General features: G+C 33.9%; 1 protein-coding gene across 3 annotated transcripts in view; it reads left to right on the top strand.

The window, feature by feature from the left end:
* The window catches only part of LOC120412489 (uncharacterized), a 32,569-nt gene extending 12,427 nt beyond the window's left edge, over positions 1–20,142 (top strand). For 2 of the 3 annotated variants that reach the window (XM_039572984.2, XM_052707935.1), the window contains 5 exons: positions 8,141–8,349; positions 8,426–8,561; positions 8,821–9,083; positions 9,188–9,320; positions 12,605–20,142. In XM_039572984.2, the coding sequence (XP_039428918.1) occupies positions 8,141–8,349; positions 8,426–8,561; positions 8,821–9,083; positions 9,188–9,320; positions 12,605–12,756 (893 nt within the window). In that variant the 3' untranslated portion in view covers positions 12,757–20,142. The remainder of the gene's footprint in view (positions 1–8,140; positions 8,350–8,425; positions 8,562–8,820; positions 9,084–9,187; positions 9,321–12,604) is intronic. The other variant, XM_039572985.2, reaches the window with a different exon arrangement.
* The last annotated feature ends 1,225 nt before the right edge of the window (positions 20,143–21,367 follow it).

Here is a 21,367-nt window from a genome sequence, read left to right on the forward strand (position 1 = left end):
AATAATTTTACCCGTCGACTCGCGTTGCGCGACAAATAATTAAGCTTTTGTACAGGTGTGGATCATGAGTCATCCTCACCTGAAAAGCCCTTTATTAAATTTCGCCAATTGTTAGGCAATAAAAAAAAAAATGGTTAAGCTTTCAATTATGATTGTGCGATGTTATTACACAGGGGAAATTGAGGGTGTGGCTTAACCAAATTCATTGACATGTTTGTTCAATGGAGAATTCGACCTTCTCATTATTGACCAATATTTTGGAGAATGTTTTAGGAACATAATTTTGATATTCCAATAACATAAATTAAAGTTTCACGACAATGGTTCGAACCCATGACTTCCGATTTTGAGGTGTACTCACTACACCATACGGAAAGTCATGAAGAATTGCAGAGGTCTGCATAATTTAATTCATGAGGTTCATCGATGCTTCTCATCGAAACGGACCACTTTTAGTAGAACAAAATTTAGTAGAGTTTTCGGGGACTGACTATAAAAACCCCAAAATTCTTGAGGAGGGCAATTAGTTGCAGTTAGTTCCAGTCAGTTCCAGTCAGTTCCAGCCAGTTCAAGCCCAGTCCAGTTCCAGATCCTGAAGAAGCCCCAGACCAGCCGGACCCGCCAGCAGCCACCAGTAGCAGAGGCCCCAGTCCAGCCGGACTTAGCGGTGGAGGCCGCAGTCCGCCGGGACTTAGCCGCTGTGAAGAGTCCGCCGGGCCTTAGCCGCTTTGAAGAGTCCGCCGGGACTTAGCCGCCGTGAAGAGTCCACCCGGGACTTAGGAGTTCGGGTCTGGCATGGTTCGGCGAAGAGGTCTGGAGGACAAGTCTGGCTTCAACGTAGAGAATTGGCTCGACGAAGGTCTTAATGAAATTAGCAACAAATAGTTGAGTGATGTGATCGTGCGCGTAAATGTTGAGAGTGTTACCGCAAAAATGTAATCTTTAAAAAGTGTAATATACAAATAAGTGAAGTTTACTGATCTGTTTTGACTCTACAAGTAAATATCACAAAAATCCTGAAAGCCTAAACCGCTCGGGCCGTTCAAAAGCTAATGTTCAAAAAAAAATAACATAAAAATTAGCATTTCCCTGTATCTATACAATTTTATTTTTTTTTATTTTAAATTAAATTTCATTTTTTAAACATCTGATTCGACCATTTTAAAACCTTTCGTGACTTAAAAGTAGAAAAAAAATATTCTTTATGTATCACGGTCAAAATTGATGAGAACAATCAAAAGTAAATCGAAGATTTATACAAAATAAGTTTAGAACAAACATTCTTTACTTTTAACATAACATAAAAAATCACAAAGCCTTACAATTTCATTTTATTTTTTGACTTTGAGATGCAAGATCATTACTTTAAAAAAATGTAGCAAAAAAACCTACATCTTTGCCCTAGGCACCTAATCAATCAGAAAAAAGTCAATTTGAACGGTATCAAAATTATCTAACGTAAAAAAGGTTGAACTTCCTCAAATCTGTATTGAATGTCAATTATTTTTAAGATGAGTAATCCCTTAGAGAGGGTAACATTGAATCGTTTAATGAACTGAAGCCAGGTTATTTCATAAAACAAAATCATAATTACAAATGAAAATGTTGAAAAATATGATTGAAAAAATTAAAATGCTAATCCAAATTAAAATGTATCTATTTTTAATTATATTTTCTAGGAGATTATGTCAGGCTTTAACGTACGACAACCTCAAAGAGACAACCTAGAAAAGTCTGATTTTTTATTGCTCTCTCCTCTACAATAATTTGAGTTGAAGTACAAAAACTTGAAGTAAAGTTTATAAAGGCTAAATTGTTATCACTTATTTTTTTGTAACTATTTTCCTTTATTTTGTTTATTTTATCTCCCTACATAACTATCACAACCTATGTTGCCTTAACCATAAGTCCCATGTTTACAAGATGTTCTACCAAATAAAAAATAAACTCCCGAATAAATCTCCCTGTTTGCATTACGTTACACAGTGTCCAACACGGGCCGGTCGCAACAGCAAAACAAACACGCGACAAACATGTGTCATCTGCGTGTGTCAGTGTATTTATTGTGCAGTTATGCCCCCTATTGTGCACACACACACACCCAAAAGAAGTGTGAAAAGCGACCGGCTTACAGCGAGAAAGAGAGCGTGGAGGATGAAAATTATTTTTCTTTCTGCATTTTTTCTTTGTATCTCCTCTAAGTTGGCGTATAGCAACAGTAGGCCAGGAATTTTACTTTGTGGGCTTGAGCTTGCGGCCGACGTTGGCAAAATAAACTCATTGTGGTTTTATTTATGGGCGAGGAGAAATCTTTCGACGATTTAGTCACACACACATTGCAGAAGAGGCAGCAGCAGCAGGGAAAAATTCTTCAAATTGCGCTTTATGTGTACGCGTTTTGTGTCGAGGCTAGGATTTAGCCAAGTTATGCCCGTGGCGGATTTATGTTCTTTAAGGTGGTGATAGGTATTTGCTGTTTTGTGGTTTTTCGGCCAACCTGTCGTTGTTTACGTTTTGTCGACGAGCTCTTCTCGTCTCGTTGCGCTTGCGGTTTTGTTTGTTTTGACGTTTGATCAGTAATTTAAACAGTCGATGGCGATAAATTTCCGCAGATTAGCGACGCAAACGTGGATCAAAATATCTGTCCTCACCGCAGCAGGCCGTCTCGAGCGGTTTTGTAATTAAATAATTTAGCACCTCTTTAAAGGCATAAATTGTGGTGTTTAGTGGGTTGAAATGCTTGTTTTGAAATTTCAAAAATGAAAGTTGGTTCAAATATGACTAAAACATTATTAAGCTTTTACTCTTGAGACCATCACATTTACAAAAAAAAATAATTCCCTTAAAAATAACTTATTAATTACACAAAAAAATTTTTTTTTGAATGGTTGAAAATTTGGTTGGTTGAATATTTCCTTTTTTGAGTAATAATACATGGAAAATGTGTAAAAATGTGAACCTGGTGAAAATTTAAAAGAAAATGATGAATATTTTCGACACAAAATCTTTCACCATTCCCTGTTGAATATTACGATCATTTGTTTTTTTCTGTGTAAGGAGTTAAAAAACAGTTTCAATATCTAAAAAAACATAACTGAAAAAATCGTTTGTAAACTGGTTTGAATGTGTTTTAATTTTTTTATTGTACAGTCAATTTGCATTTTTTTTCTTTTCATTTTTAGGCTTTAATAATTACAGTTCCTAAAAATAACTTTAAAAAAATTCACAGATTTCAGGCGTTCGTGAAAATTCACTCAAACTTATGATATTTGAGAGCTTTGAATCTAAGTCTGATTGTCTGAAATTAAAGCAATTTTTGCAAAAATGCAAAAATTCAAATTATTGTGTTAGCTTATTTTGAATTTTTGTTCCAAGCTGTTTAAAAAAAAAATCATTCCAATTATCGGCCCTTCCCTAATAGTTGATCTGCTATTTACGTAACATTTTGATTAGAATATTTGTCAAAAGACCCCTTCGGGACCGAAGCCTGTTCCACCCTCGCTTCTTCCTGTCCCTTCCGGAACCCCTGCCTAATGGCCTTTGCGTTGAAAGAATCGTATAAATAGAAAAGAGCAATAAAAAATTAGGACACACCGGACCGGACTAGGCCCTAGCCCAGGCCGAGTTCCGTTCAATCAACAACCCCCAGAGCGTAGTAAGCCATGAAATTGACCTAGCACACGTGTGTTTGCCCTCAGACGTCAACGGGTCAAACGTCATGAAAAATTGGAACTAATTCCGAGTGACCCGTATTATCTCTCGCATTTAATTATGGTCACCCTTCATCCGGAATTTTACTTCTCTTATTTCTCTTATTTCCCTTCTGAATTGAATTTTTTCATACAAAGCAGTACAAATACAAATGATAACACACCAACGCGCGCGCGACAGCTGTTTTGCTGGGTCGATCGTCCTGTCCATTTTGACAGGGTCCTCGTGCGGTGCGCGTCGTGCCTCATGGCCTACTCATTTATTCATGCACGCCATCCACCGTCCGTCCGGGATCGTGGCCAACTTGGGTCCTGTTTGCGAGATTGACTGTCCGTCTGTCCATATGATTGTGCCTGTCAGGCTCATATGTGTATGTTATGACATGAGCAGCGGCGGCAGCGACTGGCAGTGTATGATTGGGGGCGATAAACATGAAAATAAAAAATGGGTAATTTTAAAATTGTTACGCTGGAAGCGCAGTGTTCGAATGAGTCATCCGGGGTACTGAAAATAGAAAGGTTTTGTTTGACGTTATGACATATGCAAGGATTATGAAAGCAAAAGTCGTATTTTGTTTTCGGACAAATGTTTAGAGAAATTGCAATTTAAGATATGTGGTTGTGTTAATTAGTATCAAAACTGATTTTTTTCTGTCCACATAAACATTAAAATAACTTTTCGATAATTCTGAAAGCTTGAAAGCACATCTAGAATACTTTTAAATTACAACTAAAGTAAGCGATTAGCATCGTAGTTTACCTGTTACTTAAGTTTTTTTTAATTTGTATTTATTCAGATTTTCTTTTCCATGTACATTCGTTCAGTTAAAATATTATTGAGTGTCCAATCACAATCGATAACTTTTCACCTCAATTTTAAATACTAGTGATTTCAAATGTAGGAGGTCCTACATGTACAAAAGGGAAAAGGGATACCTTAAAACTAACTTATAAACTATATAAAGAGTGAACTTTAGTTTTGTTATTTAGGTGACAATATTGACATATTTATTTCATGATGTTCATCAAAGCCCTGTCTGTGCACAAAACTGAAAAAAAATTGGAAACCTCTCTTGATTTTCTGTCATTGTATGAAATATAGATGGACAAAAATTATATGTTTAACTGATAAAAAACACAAGTCTCATACTATCTCACATCTATGCTTCACATTGTTCTTCTTCTTTTTCTTTTTGGTGGGATAAGCAACAGAAGGTCGAATTGACCAAAGGTTTAATGTTGGCACAGGATCTTTTCTTTTTTCTGTTATATTTTTATTGTAATTTTCCTTCAAAATTTAAACTTTAAACTTTTTCTTCAAGCTTTTTGGCAAAACTTTTTTTTTCAAAAAAATTCAAGATTTTAATAAAAAATCAGCTGAAATTAATTTGAAATACACTCTTCTGCATTGAGAATCATTTTAGCCTGTTTCTGTTTATTAGAAAATCAATTGAATTTTAGAGGATTTTCAATGTACATAACCGCGGCGGTTTTTTTTTTTTTTTTTCGTTCAAATTAGTTTTTTCGCCAAATCTTAATTTTTTATACTAATGTTCGCAAATCAACTATACGGGTGTATAATTTTTCTAAAATTTTCCAACAATTTTTCAACGTGTGTTTAAAAATGCACTATACACCTGTCCAGTTGTTTTGTAATAATTAGTTTCCAAAATGTTTAAGTATTGACGAAAATATTATTTTTTGAAAAAAAAAGTTTTTGCGATGCTGTGCCCATACACAATAAATTCCAATAAATTCCATAAAAAATCAAATATTTTTAATCCAACCCATGCTAAATATGATTTTCAATACAGAAAAATGCATTCCAGATTGTTTTCAGTTGGTAAACTTCTATTTTCATAAAAATTTTGAAGTTCTTTGAAAAAAAAATTTGCCCCCTTATTTTTCGGACCATTTTTCGGGGGGCGACATAAATTTTGAAAAAAAAATGTGAAGGCCTTAATTTACAAAAAAAACACTATTTTTATTTTTCTATTTGATTTGTTTTTGGGGACATATGATGTCATCATTTCAGAAAATTCCTGAATAAGTATAAAATCTTTGACCTTTTGCTCTTTTGAAAAAAAAAAATATTTAAAAAATAATGTTAAATCCATTTACAATCAAAAAGTGAATTTTTCATAATATGGTCCGTTTTCAACTTAGAGCCATTTTTATGGAACTTTTTTGAGTCGGAGTTTTTCATTTAAAAAAAATAGTGCTCATGTTTGGCCTATTTTGATAAAACAAATTTTAGAGGATGAGAAAATTCCCTACAATTTGTTTTTTTTTGTCACATTGTTGACACGGCCTTGCAGCCTTTTCAAAAACTTGCCCCAGAAATGTGATTTTCTCTTTTATCAATCATTAAAAATGATAATATAATTAAGTGTTTTCAGCCGCTTCGAAAAATCAATTTTGATTTTTTTGCATAGCAAATCTGACCAATAATTTGCGAGATTCCGGTGATAAAAAAGAAGCGTTATTGAACAACACTTAAAATCTTATTTTATTTTATTTTTTTTCAACCATAGGCCGTATCGATAAAGTCATATAAGGCAAAATGTAGGGAACTGTTTCAACTCGTCAAAAATGTGTTTTTTTTTTTCAAAAATGGTCGAAGTTTTTTGCTTGTTCTTGGAATTTTTGAATAAATAAAAAAATAAACAAAATATCAAACAAAATAGTGATTTTTTGGAAATCAATTTAATCAATTTAGAAATATTAAAAATTGGCACAACAAAAACCATTTTTCAATTTTTGTAAAGCCGTCTTCATACGCCAACACCATTTTTGCCGAAGACACCAAATCGATTTAAAAATTTCTTCAAAATGCACAGTTTTTTTTTTATACCCACAAGCCATTTTTGTATGGACAGCTCTCAAATGGGGAATGGGAAATTATGTAGACAAATTAATTATGCAAAATGGCTCCTTTAAATTGCTGTGAATTGCTCAATTACTACATTTGCTTGCTTTTAAAAAATCCAATGTTATGATTGTGTCCCGTCACGTCACATTTTTCTTTCACGAGAAGTTCAAGTTTAATTTTGTTTAATCTATTTGACATTTCTGACCGGTTGAAACGGCTCAGAGTTATGACTTTTTTGTTAAATGTGTTTTTTTGCGAAAATTTACCAAAATGGCAATCTTTTTATTGGCCAGAAAAAAAATCAAGGATCTGACACGCATGCAGTTTTCTGAAGTCACCGCCAGAGGCGCTGTCAATATTGTTTACGTGTGGTTTTTGAAAAGGTCGTATGAAATACATACATAATTATTTTTCCAATTTTTTTGTTGTATGTTTTCACTATATTTGAGATAATTATAAGTATTACATACATTTCTCCACATTTAACAATTATAATATCAAAATAGTACAAAGTTTTACTTGACCATCCAAGCAATATTTCGCAATACAGTAAACTAAAAATTAAATAGATTCAATTCCTTGAAACCACATCAATTACGATTGATTCTTCCTGACCGTTGGTTTAAAATAAATTGCGCTATTTAAATACTCACTCAACTTCCGTCGAAAAAGTTTTAAACTAGTTTTAATTGAACACTAAAAAGGTAATATGCCAACATCGATGGAATTAATTGCTGATCCACAAGTTTAAAAAAAAAAGTTCCAGTCCGAGATTAAATGTAATGCTTTTTAAAGAAAAAAAAAACTAAAAAAAGTTTAAATTTTTGTAAAGTATGACCGATTTGCATACGACCTTTTCAAACGCTACGCGCCAAAAAATTGGTTCGATCTTGGTTCGATTTTGACTTCACTCGCCTTGTATGTGGATGGCAGTGCCGCGAAAAAAATACGGATAGTATATTTTGGCCACGGAATCCCCAGACAAATTTTGAGTCTGAATGGTGAACTTTTTTTCGGTTAATGCTCTTTTCAAATGATATTGCTGTATAGTTTGTTTGATTGCTTTCATGAATGTTTTCTCATAATTTAGTCAAGTTTTTTTTAATTTCAGTACAAAAAGTGCATTACCAATATAATTTTTAAAACTGAAAACTACGATTCCAACCATCACTAAATTAAAGTTATTTCAATTCAATTCAATTCGGTTTTATTTGTGAATAATCAAGTTACAATAAGTTTATTTAGGTACACAACAGAGTTTTGGTGTTCCTTTCAGCTGTGTTTTACATCGTAATTCAATCGAAAAATTATTACTTTTAACTATGGGATAGATTAAAGTCATTTCAAATTGAACCGAATCAATTTTCCAGTAAGATCCTTCGCTTTTCTAAACTTTGAAAAGCTTCTAAATTTAGCCCTCCAAGACGTGGTCCTCGTCATTGTCCTCGTTGCTTAAGGAGATTCCACGGTCCTAGACATTCCCGTCGTCATTCTTTCACTTGAATCTCTTTCTGTGCATGCCAATAACTTGAATTTCTTTGTACTTTCTCCACCACAGAGACAGCGTTCGGTATCAAGCTGACGGAGGTGCGAGTGCCTAAACACACCATCAAGGACCACTCGGTTCGGCTCGAGTGCCACTACGAGATGGAGGGCGAGGCCCTGTACGCGGTCAAGTGGTACAAGGACGGCCACGAGTTCTACCGGTACGTGCCCCGGGACTCACCGCCGGTGCAGATCTTCCCCCGCGAGGGCATCAACGTTGACGTAAGTTCTTTCCCTCTTTTGTCTGATGATTATGATGATGAGGTTGGATTTTTCTTTTTCGCTTTATTCTCTGCAGGTACAAAATTCCACCAACGACCAGGTGGTTCTGGATCCGATCGAGCTCGCGTCCACCGGCAAGTATCGATGCGAGGTGTCAGCAGAAGCGCCGTCCTTCCAGACCGTGTCCGACCACGGCGAGATGACCGTTGTGGGTAAGTTTAATAAAGGAGATGGGAGGGGAAAGCCGTCAGATTCAATTTATAAAATCGGAAAACTGTCAACTGCAGACAGACTGGGATGTCCGATAGGAAGAAGGAAGACTTTTCAAGAAGCTTCAGCGATTGATTTTCCTGGGATTTTCCTGGGACAGAAATTTAACTCGGTGTTCCTGGAAGTTTATTGATTTTCTTCAATTTGGAACAAATCAAAATGTACTAAAAATCTGTAATTTTTTTTACCCTTTTCCCACAGTTCTCCCCGACGAAGACCCGCACATATCGGGCGGAAAGCCCCGCTACCAGCTCGGGGACGCTGTCCGCGTAAATTGCACCTCCGGCCGGTCCAAACCCGCCGTTCACCTCACCTGGTACATTAACAGCGAGCCGGCGGAGCCGGGGCTGGTGCGGCAGTACGAGCCGGTCGTGTCCGGCAAGGACAAGCTGGAGACCTCCATTCTGGGGCTGGAATTCCGGGTAAAGCCAAAGCACTTCAAGCGGGGTGACATGAAGCTGAAGGTAGGTTGGGTTACATTTTTTGGGAGTATTTTGCACACCATGAAAATTTTTCAAGTTCAAAATAATTGAAAAATCAACGATTTCTTCCCAACTTTTTCCCACAGTGTCTCGCCACCATTTCCACCGTGTACTGGAAGAGCAACGAGGAAAGCGTCGAGGGTGACAAACCGCAGAAGGCGCCGATGCTCGAGTCGCGAAAGGCCGTCGCCGCCAACACGCGGGCGGACCGGGTTCAAGGTAAGAGCGCAAGATTCTCATCGCAGCAGGCCGGGCCGGGTGCCAAGAGATCTCTGGCTCGGTTGGCGGCGGGTGTTTATTTTGCTTATTGTTTTTGACAAGTGAAGTGAAAACTGGAAGGAGACTGGGCGCAGCAGGCGGTGGAAATTGAATTTGGGTGGGGTGTTTTTCTTCTGGGGAAGATGAAATTGGCTTTTGCTCAAGATAACTTGAGAAATGAGATTTAAGGAGAAATTGTGTGACCTGCAATTCTAAAATAAGATTTTTGGCACTTCATGTTTATTTTGTTTTTCAATCTAACTGATTCGGTTGATTAAAATTCTTGTCTCTAAGCTCTTGTTAAGGACAAAGATACTGGGAGGTTCAATTTTTTTTTAGATTACTTTTCACACAAAAATACCTTTTATTATGATGTTTTTCTTCTTTGCAATTTAACATATTTTAGAAATCTAGAGTAAATTTTCAAAACAACCTATGAGGCATGAGTTTCCTATGCAGATAGATATGTTGCATAAAACATCCTGAAAAAAATATATTTCCATCTGTAAGCTCTTAGGTCCCGAGCCCTGAAATCAGCTAATAAAGTTTTCAATTGATATGTTTGTGTATTCAGCTTTGTCAAAATGTATGATTTTTTGTCATTAAACTTATCACTTTTCATTTGAAACGTGGGAAACTTAAATTATTTTTTGAGCCGCCCTATTTTGGATAGACCCACTCTAACCGGCAATCAAAAAATCTTATTATTTTTTCTAAATCTGACAAATTTTTATTTAGACCCAAATGGTTTGACGTGGAATCCTGTAAGCAAATCTCTTATGCTTACTTGGTAGGAAAACCTGCAAGCAGTTCAAGCAGAACTTTTGAAAAGGTCTACAAATAGATAATTTTCCTCATTTTTAGACCAAATATTAAAACTATAATTATTCTATTAATCGAAAATATCAGAAAATTTCACAAAAGTTTCACTCTCTAACATAAACAATCGAACTAATTGTTTTAAAGACATCGTCAGTTGAAAATTACAGGCTACTTCAATGACACTTAGAATAACTCATTTTCATCGATTCGAATTCTTCGTGAGGCTATGAATCTCAAAAATTAATCGTCTGATATTCAAATTTTTTAAAGAGAAAATTTATGGAAATTTTCTCAGCTTTTCAATCTTTCTTTTTCAGGGTTGGCTTTTCTTCATGAAGTTTGTTTTTCATAAACTAGAATTTTTTTTTGAAAATTATAACCTATAATTTCAAAAAGAAAATTATAACCTATATTTTCAAAATGATACACCTTATCAAAAAATCGCTTATGTTTTTTTTCGATTGAAAATTCAACTAAGTTTTTAATTTTTTTTTCTAAAACATTTTTTTTGATAATTTTCAAAAATAATATCTCTTGAACCAAATTTTTGGCCTTTTAAAAATAAAAAATAAAAAAAATGTTTTGGGAATTCAAATTTTAGTTAAAAAAAAAGTGTAATTTAGAATGGTTTTTTAAGAGTGTAAATATTTTCCCCGGAATTGTTCTAATTTAAATCTACAACTTTACAAAGACAGTAAATCGATCAAAATTACCATCTCAAGAGACAGATTTTCATAAAAAATTGTTTGAAAACCAATAATGCAAAATTCAAATAAAACTAAATTAATGTTTAAATAACGAAATAGTTTGCGATATCTAGAGAACTACTATGCATTTTTAAGGTAATAGTATTTTAAATGTATTTCACATGGTTATATTTAGATCACATGTTATTTTGGAATATTTTTTAATGTGAAATTCAATTCTAAATATTTTTTCCTCGTCAACGACTGTGTACGATCTTTAAAAAAATCCTTTTGTTTTTTCATCGGAATCTGGATTTTTAAAAATCCAGAAACAATAAAAAATGTGAGTTTTATTGTCTTTAAATGATGTGAATATTAATGTAATATATGAATGACATTTTATGTGAAACGCCCTTTTTGAACATCTGTTCATACTTATTATAGTGATTTCTTAGTTTAGTGACACATTTTGAAGAACATTGTTGAAATTTTTAGAATACAGTAGAATTCATGGACATGAAAATTAAACCTGACTCAACCATTTTGAATATCTTCAAAAATTGTTTGATAATCTTTACTAACAAGTTGGAAAATTTGAGTTCCGAAACTTTGCTGAATTTAAAAAAATTGAATGTCGAACAAATATTTGATGAGTGCAAAAATTTTCTTAAAATAGTTGTTATAAGTTTTGAATTCTTTCAAATAGCACAATCCAAATTTCAAATCATAAGCCCCATTTTATTTTTTTTAAGCCAAATGTATCAAAAAATGCATTTTTTTATGCTGGTCTCAAAATTTTGAAAATATTAATCAATTTATGAAAATGTATCTTTCCCTAAAGTTTTTCATCTTTTTTCGATCTGTCATCCCTAAGGGAATTATAGAATAAAAGGAATCATCAAGCTGCATAACTTATTTAATTTTTTTATAAGGTGGACCCTTAACTCTTGGTCTGACACTTTTAGTTTGACAGCTCACTTAGGACTTAGCTCACTCTTGGTGGTCCCAATATTCAAAATTTGCTAAACGCTGATTTAAAAAAAATGTTGATTAAAAAGCGAAATTAAATGTCATTTTATAAATGGTTAACAATCAATTTCACTTGGCTGTTCATGTTAAATTTTGATTTTCAGCAAAAGTTTTTTTTGCCATTAGACAAAACATTGAAATAAATTGTGCATTGACTTTAACGAAACAAAAATTAAAATTTAAGCTGAAAATTTTTTCATTAAATAAATAGAAATATTCAACAACCTCACATTATCTTATGGTTTCACATGGTGGGCATGTTAGAAAAGTTCAATCAATAAAGTAAATAATATTTAGTACCAATACGGATTGCTGACCTTACTTGAAGATAACTTGGAAATTTTCCCTTATCGCCTAAAAAAGTGTAGCAACAACACCTCTCTTCCTTCATTTTTTATTCTATTCGTCTCCTAAAATCCGCTAAATTTCTGACTCTGATGAAAAGGCATTTTTTTGCTTGTTTTCGCTGCCATTTCAACTGCATACTCGACATTATTATCAAAAAAAAAAGACTTCAATCTTTTCTAAAGGAGATTTTCGCGTTTTTTCGGCCAAATTTGTTAGATTGTAATATTATCTATTATCCTTAACTATCAATTTTCAATACTTTTCTTAAATTTCATTTCTATTAAACAAATTTCGGTTTCCTCATTAAAACTAAAATAAATCCCAAATATAACCATTTTCCCCTCATCTCCCCTTTTCCAGCAGGTCACAGCAGCGCCCCCAGCCTGCCCTCAAGTCTCGTCACACTGCTAGCAACACTCCTGCTGGTGGTCACCGTGGCAACGAGCAGGTCGCACAGCTTACTCAGCACAACTCCGCAGCAGCACTTCCGACCAACAACCGCCCCAAGGTAACTAGAAACCGGGAAAATGAGCTCTTAAGCACCTCTCTAGAACTATGCTGCTGGTGAAAAAAAAAAAACTATTTCAATTAAGCTGTGTAAGTGAAACCAAAATTTTAACTTCTAACTATAACGTACAGACAAAAAATGTGTGGGTGGTTGAGAAGGGTGAATGCGGGAAATTTGCGTGAGTGCGGAAGAAAGATGTTGTTTTTTTTTTTAGATAAATTAAGTTATGAAGAAATTTAAATAATTGAAAAAATCTATATAAGTGTAGCGATGATGGTGAGGGAGAATGAGCAAATTTTAAGCAGAAAACTTTTGAACTGGTGAGAAATAGTATTACGAGGATAGAAGATAATTTATTTATGAATGGTAAGGCGAAACTTTTCCATTGGTACGCTCGCTAATAAATCAAATTAATTTGATTTGCGTATTCAAAAAAAAAGAGAGAGAAGAGAGAAGGAAGGTGGCAAACAAAACCGAAAGCACGTCTAGGATTAGAGTAGGAAAAAACCCAGCTATGGCAGCAAACCCGAGACTAATGATTTCATCAGATAGAGAAAGAAAGAGGGTAGATATCTTCATTCCGTTCCATGACCGACCACACTGTGAAGGGTAGGGTAATTTGACAATAGTTGGTGGGGGAAAGGATGAAAATTTCTTTGTTCAACTGTTGGCAGGCTACCCTGCTTTTGTATTAAAGTATGCCAAAGGTGGCAAAAAAAGAATAGCTCTATAACTCTAGACTACACCTTCACTTGATTTAGTCAAATAGCATTATCATTTGAAAATTCACATTGTAAATAAAGCCGATTTGCTCGCGCCCTACTTAAGCTCTTTTTCCACAGCTCAACCCATCAGCGGCTTCCGTCTATTGTGTAACATTTTTATTCCGAAGCCCTACGAGAAAATCGTGCACGAAATCAGGAAATGGATTCAACCTATTCCCATCCCATTCGCATTCCCTACCCCTTTGACTACTCCATGGCATGCTTATTTAACCCCACACCAACCCAACCCCATCAATTTTCAAAACAATCACACCGCAAAAGTGGATTTTCACACCCACACCACCACCACAGTGAAAAAGTCAACCATCACCATCGCCGTTGCTTCCGCTAGTCACCGCGTGGTGGCGCCCAACTCGCTGCGCGCAAATTTCAAAAATTAAATTTGACAACACGCTGTCGATAGCTGTTATCGACGCGAAATATTTATTCGAAATAATGCTGTTATTTCGATCGGAACCCAAACCAATACATCCAATCACACAATGAACCTCACGTCGAACCGCCCCCTCCCCCCTTCTCGATTGGTTGGTTGAATTATGGTCTTCGATGGTGGAGTGTGGAAAAACACCCCTTCTCGAGGCTATCCATATCCTTTTATTTTCGAGCAGCTGCTGGAAAATTCCGGCCCGTGGAATGAATGCTAAACGTACGATTTTCCTAGAGTTTTGCCCGAGTTTCAAGAAAAAAGAAAACGACGTCAATTTGTTTTGGCGCGGCAAGCGCAGGCCATGATCGCGCTTTGAAGAGAAAGGAAAAAATAATGCTGATGAGGACAGCATTATGTTTTTTCCCCCTTCAATCGAAGTAGTCTGGGGAAGGCTGATTCAGCTGAAATGATGGGGGAGAGTGTGTGTGGGGTAGAGGGTGATCAATGAGATGGAATCGATTGCGCGTAGCGCCAGGTAACTAGATTGGGGGAAGACTTTTCATCAGTTCGTTTTGGGAAATTCAGTTTTAAAGTTCAAGTTATTGATTAAAAATGGTGACGAAAGCTTACACTTAAGTGGCTTGAAAGTAGAGCGTCCAATTTCCCGTCCCGGGAAAAAAAATTCTCGGAAATTCCCGGGATTTCCCGAAAAAAATATTTCCCGTTTCCCGGGAAATTTATAAATTTCCCGGGAAATCCCGAAATTCAAGCGGAAGTATACATTTTCCAAACTTTTTGGCACATTATTTTTTAGATTTACAAGAAATTATTATGAAAAAACTCAATTTTATTTTATTCTATTCAATTTACCGTTCTTATAACTTATCAGTTCGTCTGATAAATTCATATTAGTGTTTATTTCAAATAGTATTAGTTTCTGTAGCTTTCATAACTGGGATCTTGTTTATTCGTTAAGCAACAAAAAATACGATATTTTGGAATGAAAATTAAATGTTATAATTCTGGTTAATTTTTCAAACGAAAATTGTTGTTTTATCATTTGAAAACAAGGTACCCCTTCTGTCAAAATATTTTTTTTACGATTTTGTTTACTATGGCCAAATTGGATGAAAATTGAAAAAAATATCCTCAAAGAGAGCTGTGCAAGAAAAATTTGGTTAATTTGTTTAAAAGTGTTTACAGTTTAATGTTAAAAAAATATATAGCACTTGAGCTAATGAGCTAACAAGTTAAGAGGTTTTCAAATGAAATAGTGTCTAAACTACTTTTATTTCTTTAAAAATTATTTAAGTCGAGGTCATTTATTAAGCTGAATCATAAAAAAAACTACTTCGTATTGTATAGAAGGTGTCCAAAAAATGCAAACATATATTAAAATATCGCTCCAAATATGTCTAAGCTTTAAGTTGTGATTTTATAAAAATAATATTTCTAGTGAAAAAGCTGATTTTTAATGTAAATCCAATGCTTATATATTTATTCATGAGCACAAACAAGTAAGATTTGTTTGGAAAATAGATTTCAAATCCATATTTTCTTCATGATTTTTATAGATTTCAACGTCGTCTCAATATTATGCTTTATCATATTCTCTCAAACTGTTCACAGAGCCATACTTAATAGCAATTTTATGGTTTTGAAGCATAGATTCATTTTACTCGCTGTCCAAATACTGTGATTAGAAAAATAATACTGCACAAAAAATACTGATGATTATTTTTTAATCGAGTGTACGAATTGCAAGACAGCCTATAAATTTAGAATTTTTATATATTTTCTTGATTTTTTGTATGCATGTTATTATTATTTTGATCATTTAAAATGCTATTTTATACCATTTTGTTGAAGAATATCAATCAGAACCAAGATCAGGACAATTTTCGGTAAAATTTGAAATTTCCCGGAAATTCCCGGGAAATTTGTTGAAAATTTCCCGTTTCCTGGGAATTTTGTAAATCCAGGAAATTGGACGCTCTACTTAAAAGTCACAATTTTTGCCGGAAATGTGAAATCAAGGAATATTTAGTTTTAGAAGTAAGTTTACAAACTTCTGATGAAATTCAAACCATGTGGCTAAGGGTGTGCCACCTAACTAACAATTCAGAAGCCGATTGTTCGAATTTGATATTAAATAAAGCTGGGACGCCCGTACTCTATTTTTTTCGAAGTTTCCCAAATTTTCTTCTTCTACAGAATTGAACGTGTCCTGTGAAAAAATAAACGAATTTATTTTTGGCAGGTGTGCTTTGAAATGGCAAATAGAGAATTTTTTTTAAGATTATAGGATACATTTTTAATGTACTTTCAACGCGAAATCAACGCGTGTTGTAAACCTGACGAAATACAGGCAAAGGATTGAATCTCTCACTTTCCCTTATTCTTCTTATAAAAAGATAGCATAGAAGTTAAAATTATTCAAATTAAATTATAGAAATAACACACTTTGATTTCTTTACCGAATTCGGTAATTGAAAAATCGTTAAAGTTTAGATCGGTATCAGCCAAAATTTTACCGAAAATTGATGGTAAAATGAACAATAAAGAACTACATTACCGAATTTCGGTAAATTTTTACCAAATTTAGTGGTTTTTAATCAACCGACCTGTTCAGCAGTTGAAAAATCGGTAGAAATAAGCGAATTCAGTGAAAATCCAAGTGTATATTAAAGGTTTAATCTAAAACCTATAAATTCAAATAACATTTTTCAAACAAATTGTTTGTTTTTAAAGCATTGTTTTCTCCTTAACTTCACCCACTGAACCTTTTTTTTCTCATAAAATTATTTTTATTAGGTCCTTTTTGGTGCTGGGACCTGGTTAGGACCGAGTCGGCTTTTGTAATTACATTTGACTTAATAATTACAGAGGATCTTGTGTGTAAATGTTAGTGGGAGGGGAGCCGATTACCCGCGGCCTACTCGGGTTTAGTAGGGAAGGGATTGATGTTAAAGACAAGGCGTGGGAAGGGAAGGGGGATTGTGTAGGGGTCTTGGTTGGCTCTGCTGGCCAGTGTTGAAAATCTAGCGACTATGATTAATTTTGCGATTAATCGCTGCCTGTTACACCCCACGAATAAGACTGCTGAGAATAGTCTTTATTCTCAAATTGCCACGACTAGCTGTCATTCGTCAAGAGTGCAGTCGATGATTGTAACAACCCATGACTGCTGGCAGTAAAGGGGCAAGATTGGATCTTGATCGCAGCAAGTTGATGACTAAACCCAATCATTCAAATTTTTATTCGTCTCTGCCACACCCAGCGATCAAGTGGCAGTCAGGAAAAACGAGATCAAAGCATACTCAGAGGGCTTTTCTTCAGGCAATCATTATTCGCTCGAAGAGATTTTTTTTCAACCTTGCTGCTGGCCTTTGCTTTTGTCCTCAGCCGCAACTCGGTGTCCAGCTGCTGGGGCGTGCTTCCGGTGAAAACCAGAAACGACGGCTTTGTGTGAAGGCGAGTTATACTAACTGAAGGAAAACTAACTGAAGAAAAACTAAATGGATATTTTGGAATCTAAGAGGAACTGATAGATCGGATAGAGAACACCCACTGAACCTTCATGCTTTTCATTATTTTTTAAGAAGCATGCACAAAAAAATAATTAATTTAGAAGGTTGATAAAAATTGATGAATATTATCCCATTAAACCCATAAACCCCCATTTTTAGGATGCAATATTTGTTTTTTTAAGAACCTGAAATTTGACAGAAAACGATTGAAAAATAGTGAAAAATAATCAAAAACAAATCTTTTTCTACAAAAACAATTCAATTAAGTTAAGTTTCAGCGAAGAAACAACAATATTCCATAAACTAAAAATTCATGCAATTTCCGTGAAAAAAAAAACAATTTTCAAAAAGGCCATTTTTAAAAAAAAATTTATATGTATGTCCCTCGACTCTGACCAAAGTCGAGGGGGGAGCAAAAAAAAAGTTTACAAATTTTAATTAGAAGCCACGGTTTCAACATTTGAATGAAAAAAGTGTTTTAAAATGCATTATACACCTGCCCAGTTGTTTTGCAATCATAAGTTTTCAAATATTTTAAGTATTAACGAAAATTTTATTTTAGCGGGAAAAAAGATTTTGCAGTACTGTACATTGTAATTTCATAAAAGTCCATAAAAATGATTCTAAACATGCTTAATATGATAATCAATGCAGAAAAAGGCATTTTTAATTGTTTTTAGTTGATTGTCTTCTATTTCCATGGATATTTTCAAGTTTTTTGAAAAAAATATATTTTTGGCCTCCGATTTTTCGGACCAATTTTGAAGGGGTGGGGCGACCTTATGAATACATTTCCTAACATAATGGTGACAAGCAATGGTAACCATTTAAAAATCAGTACAAATTTCGTCAAAAAAGTTTTTGTCAAATGGTTAAAAAATGGTCTAAGAACTAGTTCTCAAATAGTAACCTTAAAACAATCACTTAAAAAACATAAATATTAAAGTATTAAAAATGTTCAAAATTTACAAAAAAAAATCATTTTAACTGAAAGTTACCAGCAGGCAAAAGAAGCCTTTTGATACAAATTTTAAAAAAATGTCAAAATTTCAAATAAAATTCTTTGAAATTATGTTTTTTTTACAATCTGCAATGATATCAACTGTGGTTGAAATATTTGAAATTAAACTTCCACGTAAATCCCATATTCAATGGGGTCAACCTTTATAAACTTCAATTAGCACTAGAAAACGATAAATTTCATGTGGCACAAGTAAATCGAAACGCTTTCCGCAATTAATTTTGCAATTGCAGCTCTCTAGCCCATGCAAACAACTTTGTTCGCTCATGATAAAAACAGCGCACAAAATTTCCGATTTAAATAAATAAAATCCATCAACGGTGAGGCCTCTCTTCCTCCAGTGCAAATGTGTTTTTGCAAACCAGATTGCAATCGGGGTGCTAAAACACTGTCTGCGGTCACACTCACATTTCAACACGCGGCGATAATGCGTTTTCCATCATCAACTGTGAAAGCCGGCCAACATTTGCCCCATCATTTATACATATCAAATAAAACGAATCATATCAGTATCATTCGTCATTTAATTAAATCCACAAACGCGTGGTCGGCGGAGATAATATTAATAGTTTGATAAAACCGACCGTTCATTAATTACGCGATCGATGTTTGACTCATTTCCGATCGAACCCCCTCCCCCTTTGTGACGCCCCTGGTGGCACCTTTTCAATTGTTTGTGTGCAAAAATCAGAAAACCATTATAAACTACATTAAACCCACAATTTCCACCTCATTGAGTTGGGTTGTTGCATGTGGCTGTTTTGATCAACCTTTCCCAATCTCTCCCCTTTTCTACACCCCTGCCCTGCTGATGCTGAAATCTATTCATCATCTAATCACACAATCGACCTCCTACGCACATTTCAAACCAAACGTGGCTTTTGTTTTGGGTGTTCAAATGATTCGATTAATTCAAATGCTTTCGTTGCGTCAACACCCCCCAAAATGTGTTCAATTTCACCACCCCTTGCAACGCCCCTGCCAAAACGAAGGAAAACTGCACATTTATTGCAATTTAAAGAGAAAAAGCAAAAAGAGAAAGTGAAAAAGAGCGAGTGTATCATGCAAAACTGAAAAACTGAATAATTATAATGAATGTAATTAAATTTCATGAATATATGCATGTGTACATTTTCGAAACTGTTTCTACCCCCGCCCTCAAAAACCAAACGATGAAAAGCACACATACATACAGACACTCACTCAAACAAGCGCACTTGAAGCAGAAAATTGCATGTTTTAAAGCTTAAAAACCTTCGCAAAGTGTGCGACAGAGATAGAAAGAGACAGAGAGAGAGAGTGGAAAATTAATTTCGAAACTGAACAGACTCCCCCGTCCTTGAATTGCAAATAAAAAAAGGAAAAAATCAAATATGCAGCAAAAAAGGAAGATGAAATCGTATGTAACATATCGGAAACAACATTTTTCATATCAAAACGGGAGAAATGATTAATTAATTAAAACGCAAATCGATGGCGTAGCTTTAAGAGTATACTTTTTCTTTCTATTAAAAAATGAAAAAAAAATCTCAACAAAGAAACCAAAACATAAACAGCACGAAATTAAATGCGCAAAATTTAAAAACACAAAACTCTTCGACGTTTTAACTAAACTTTTTTTCAAAACTCTTTTCGGAAACAAGACGAGCGAAACAAAGCAAGCGTGTACTTTCACCCCCTTTTATAACACAAACACACACACTAACAGAAATCAAAGCAACCCATTCACACAAAATTAACCGGACAAAACAAAACCGCAATCTTTACTGTTTCTCTCATTGTTCAAGCTAGTCGCAGCTAATCAAACAAAACAAAACAGATAAACAAAACAAAAAAGATGAAAGAGACACGAGTGCCATGACAGAAAATCAAAAGAAAGTGTGACAAAACAGAGTAGTGAAATTCTGTTCTAAAACAGTGTTGAAAGAGAGATAGAGAACAAAACAAAACAAAACAGTCTTCATTGTAGGTTAAAACAGAGATACTAAATTATAAAGGAGGAGGAGAAGTAAATCAAGAAAAACAGTAAATGATTCATCGACAAACAAAGTAGCGATAATCGCGCGAAGTAGTTAAGTTTTAGTTAACCCAGGTGAGAGAATCCAGAATCATATGAAAATTGCAGAAAGGTAAACAATGAATCTGAATCATTATTACGGAGAAAAATATAAGAAATTGAAAATATAATAATTGTGTTTCCTTATTTGAGTATCCGAAATCCTACAAGTGTTTGCACAACATTAACATTGTTTTAAATATTGAAAGCCTAAAAATATCTTGTCAAAACAACTCCAACCCAAATTTTTAATGATTTGAATATTTGCTGATTTTAGCGCATGAATTTTAAAATATAAGTTTTCAAAAACAAAACATTAAACACTAAACATTATGCATTAAACATTAAACATTAAACATTAAACATTAAACATTAAACATTAAACATTAAACATTAAACATTAAACATTAAACATTAAACATTAAACATTAAACATTAAACATTAAACATTAAACATTAAACATTAAACATTAAACATTAAACATTAAACATTAAACATTAAACATTAAACATTAAACATTAAACATTAAACATTAAACATTAAACATTAAACATTAAACATTAAACATTAAACATTAAACATTAAACATTAAACATTAAACATTAAACATTAAACATTAAACATTAAACATTAAACATTAAACATTAAACATTAAACATTAAACATTAAACATTAAACATTAAACATTAAACATTAAACATTAAACATTAAACATTAAACATTAAACATTAAACATTAAACATTAAACATTAAACATTAAACATTAAACATTAAACATTAAACATTAAACATTAAACATTAAACATTAAACATTAAACATTAAACATTAAACATTAAACATTAAACATTAAACAT

Source organism: Culex pipiens, chromosome 2 (genome assembly GCF_016801865.2).
Source record: "Culex pipiens pallens isolate TS chromosome 2, TS_CPP_V2, whole genome shotgun sequence".
NCBI classification, from domain to species: domain Eukaryota; kingdom Metazoa; phylum Arthropoda; class Insecta; order Diptera; family Culicidae; genus Culex; species Culex pipiens.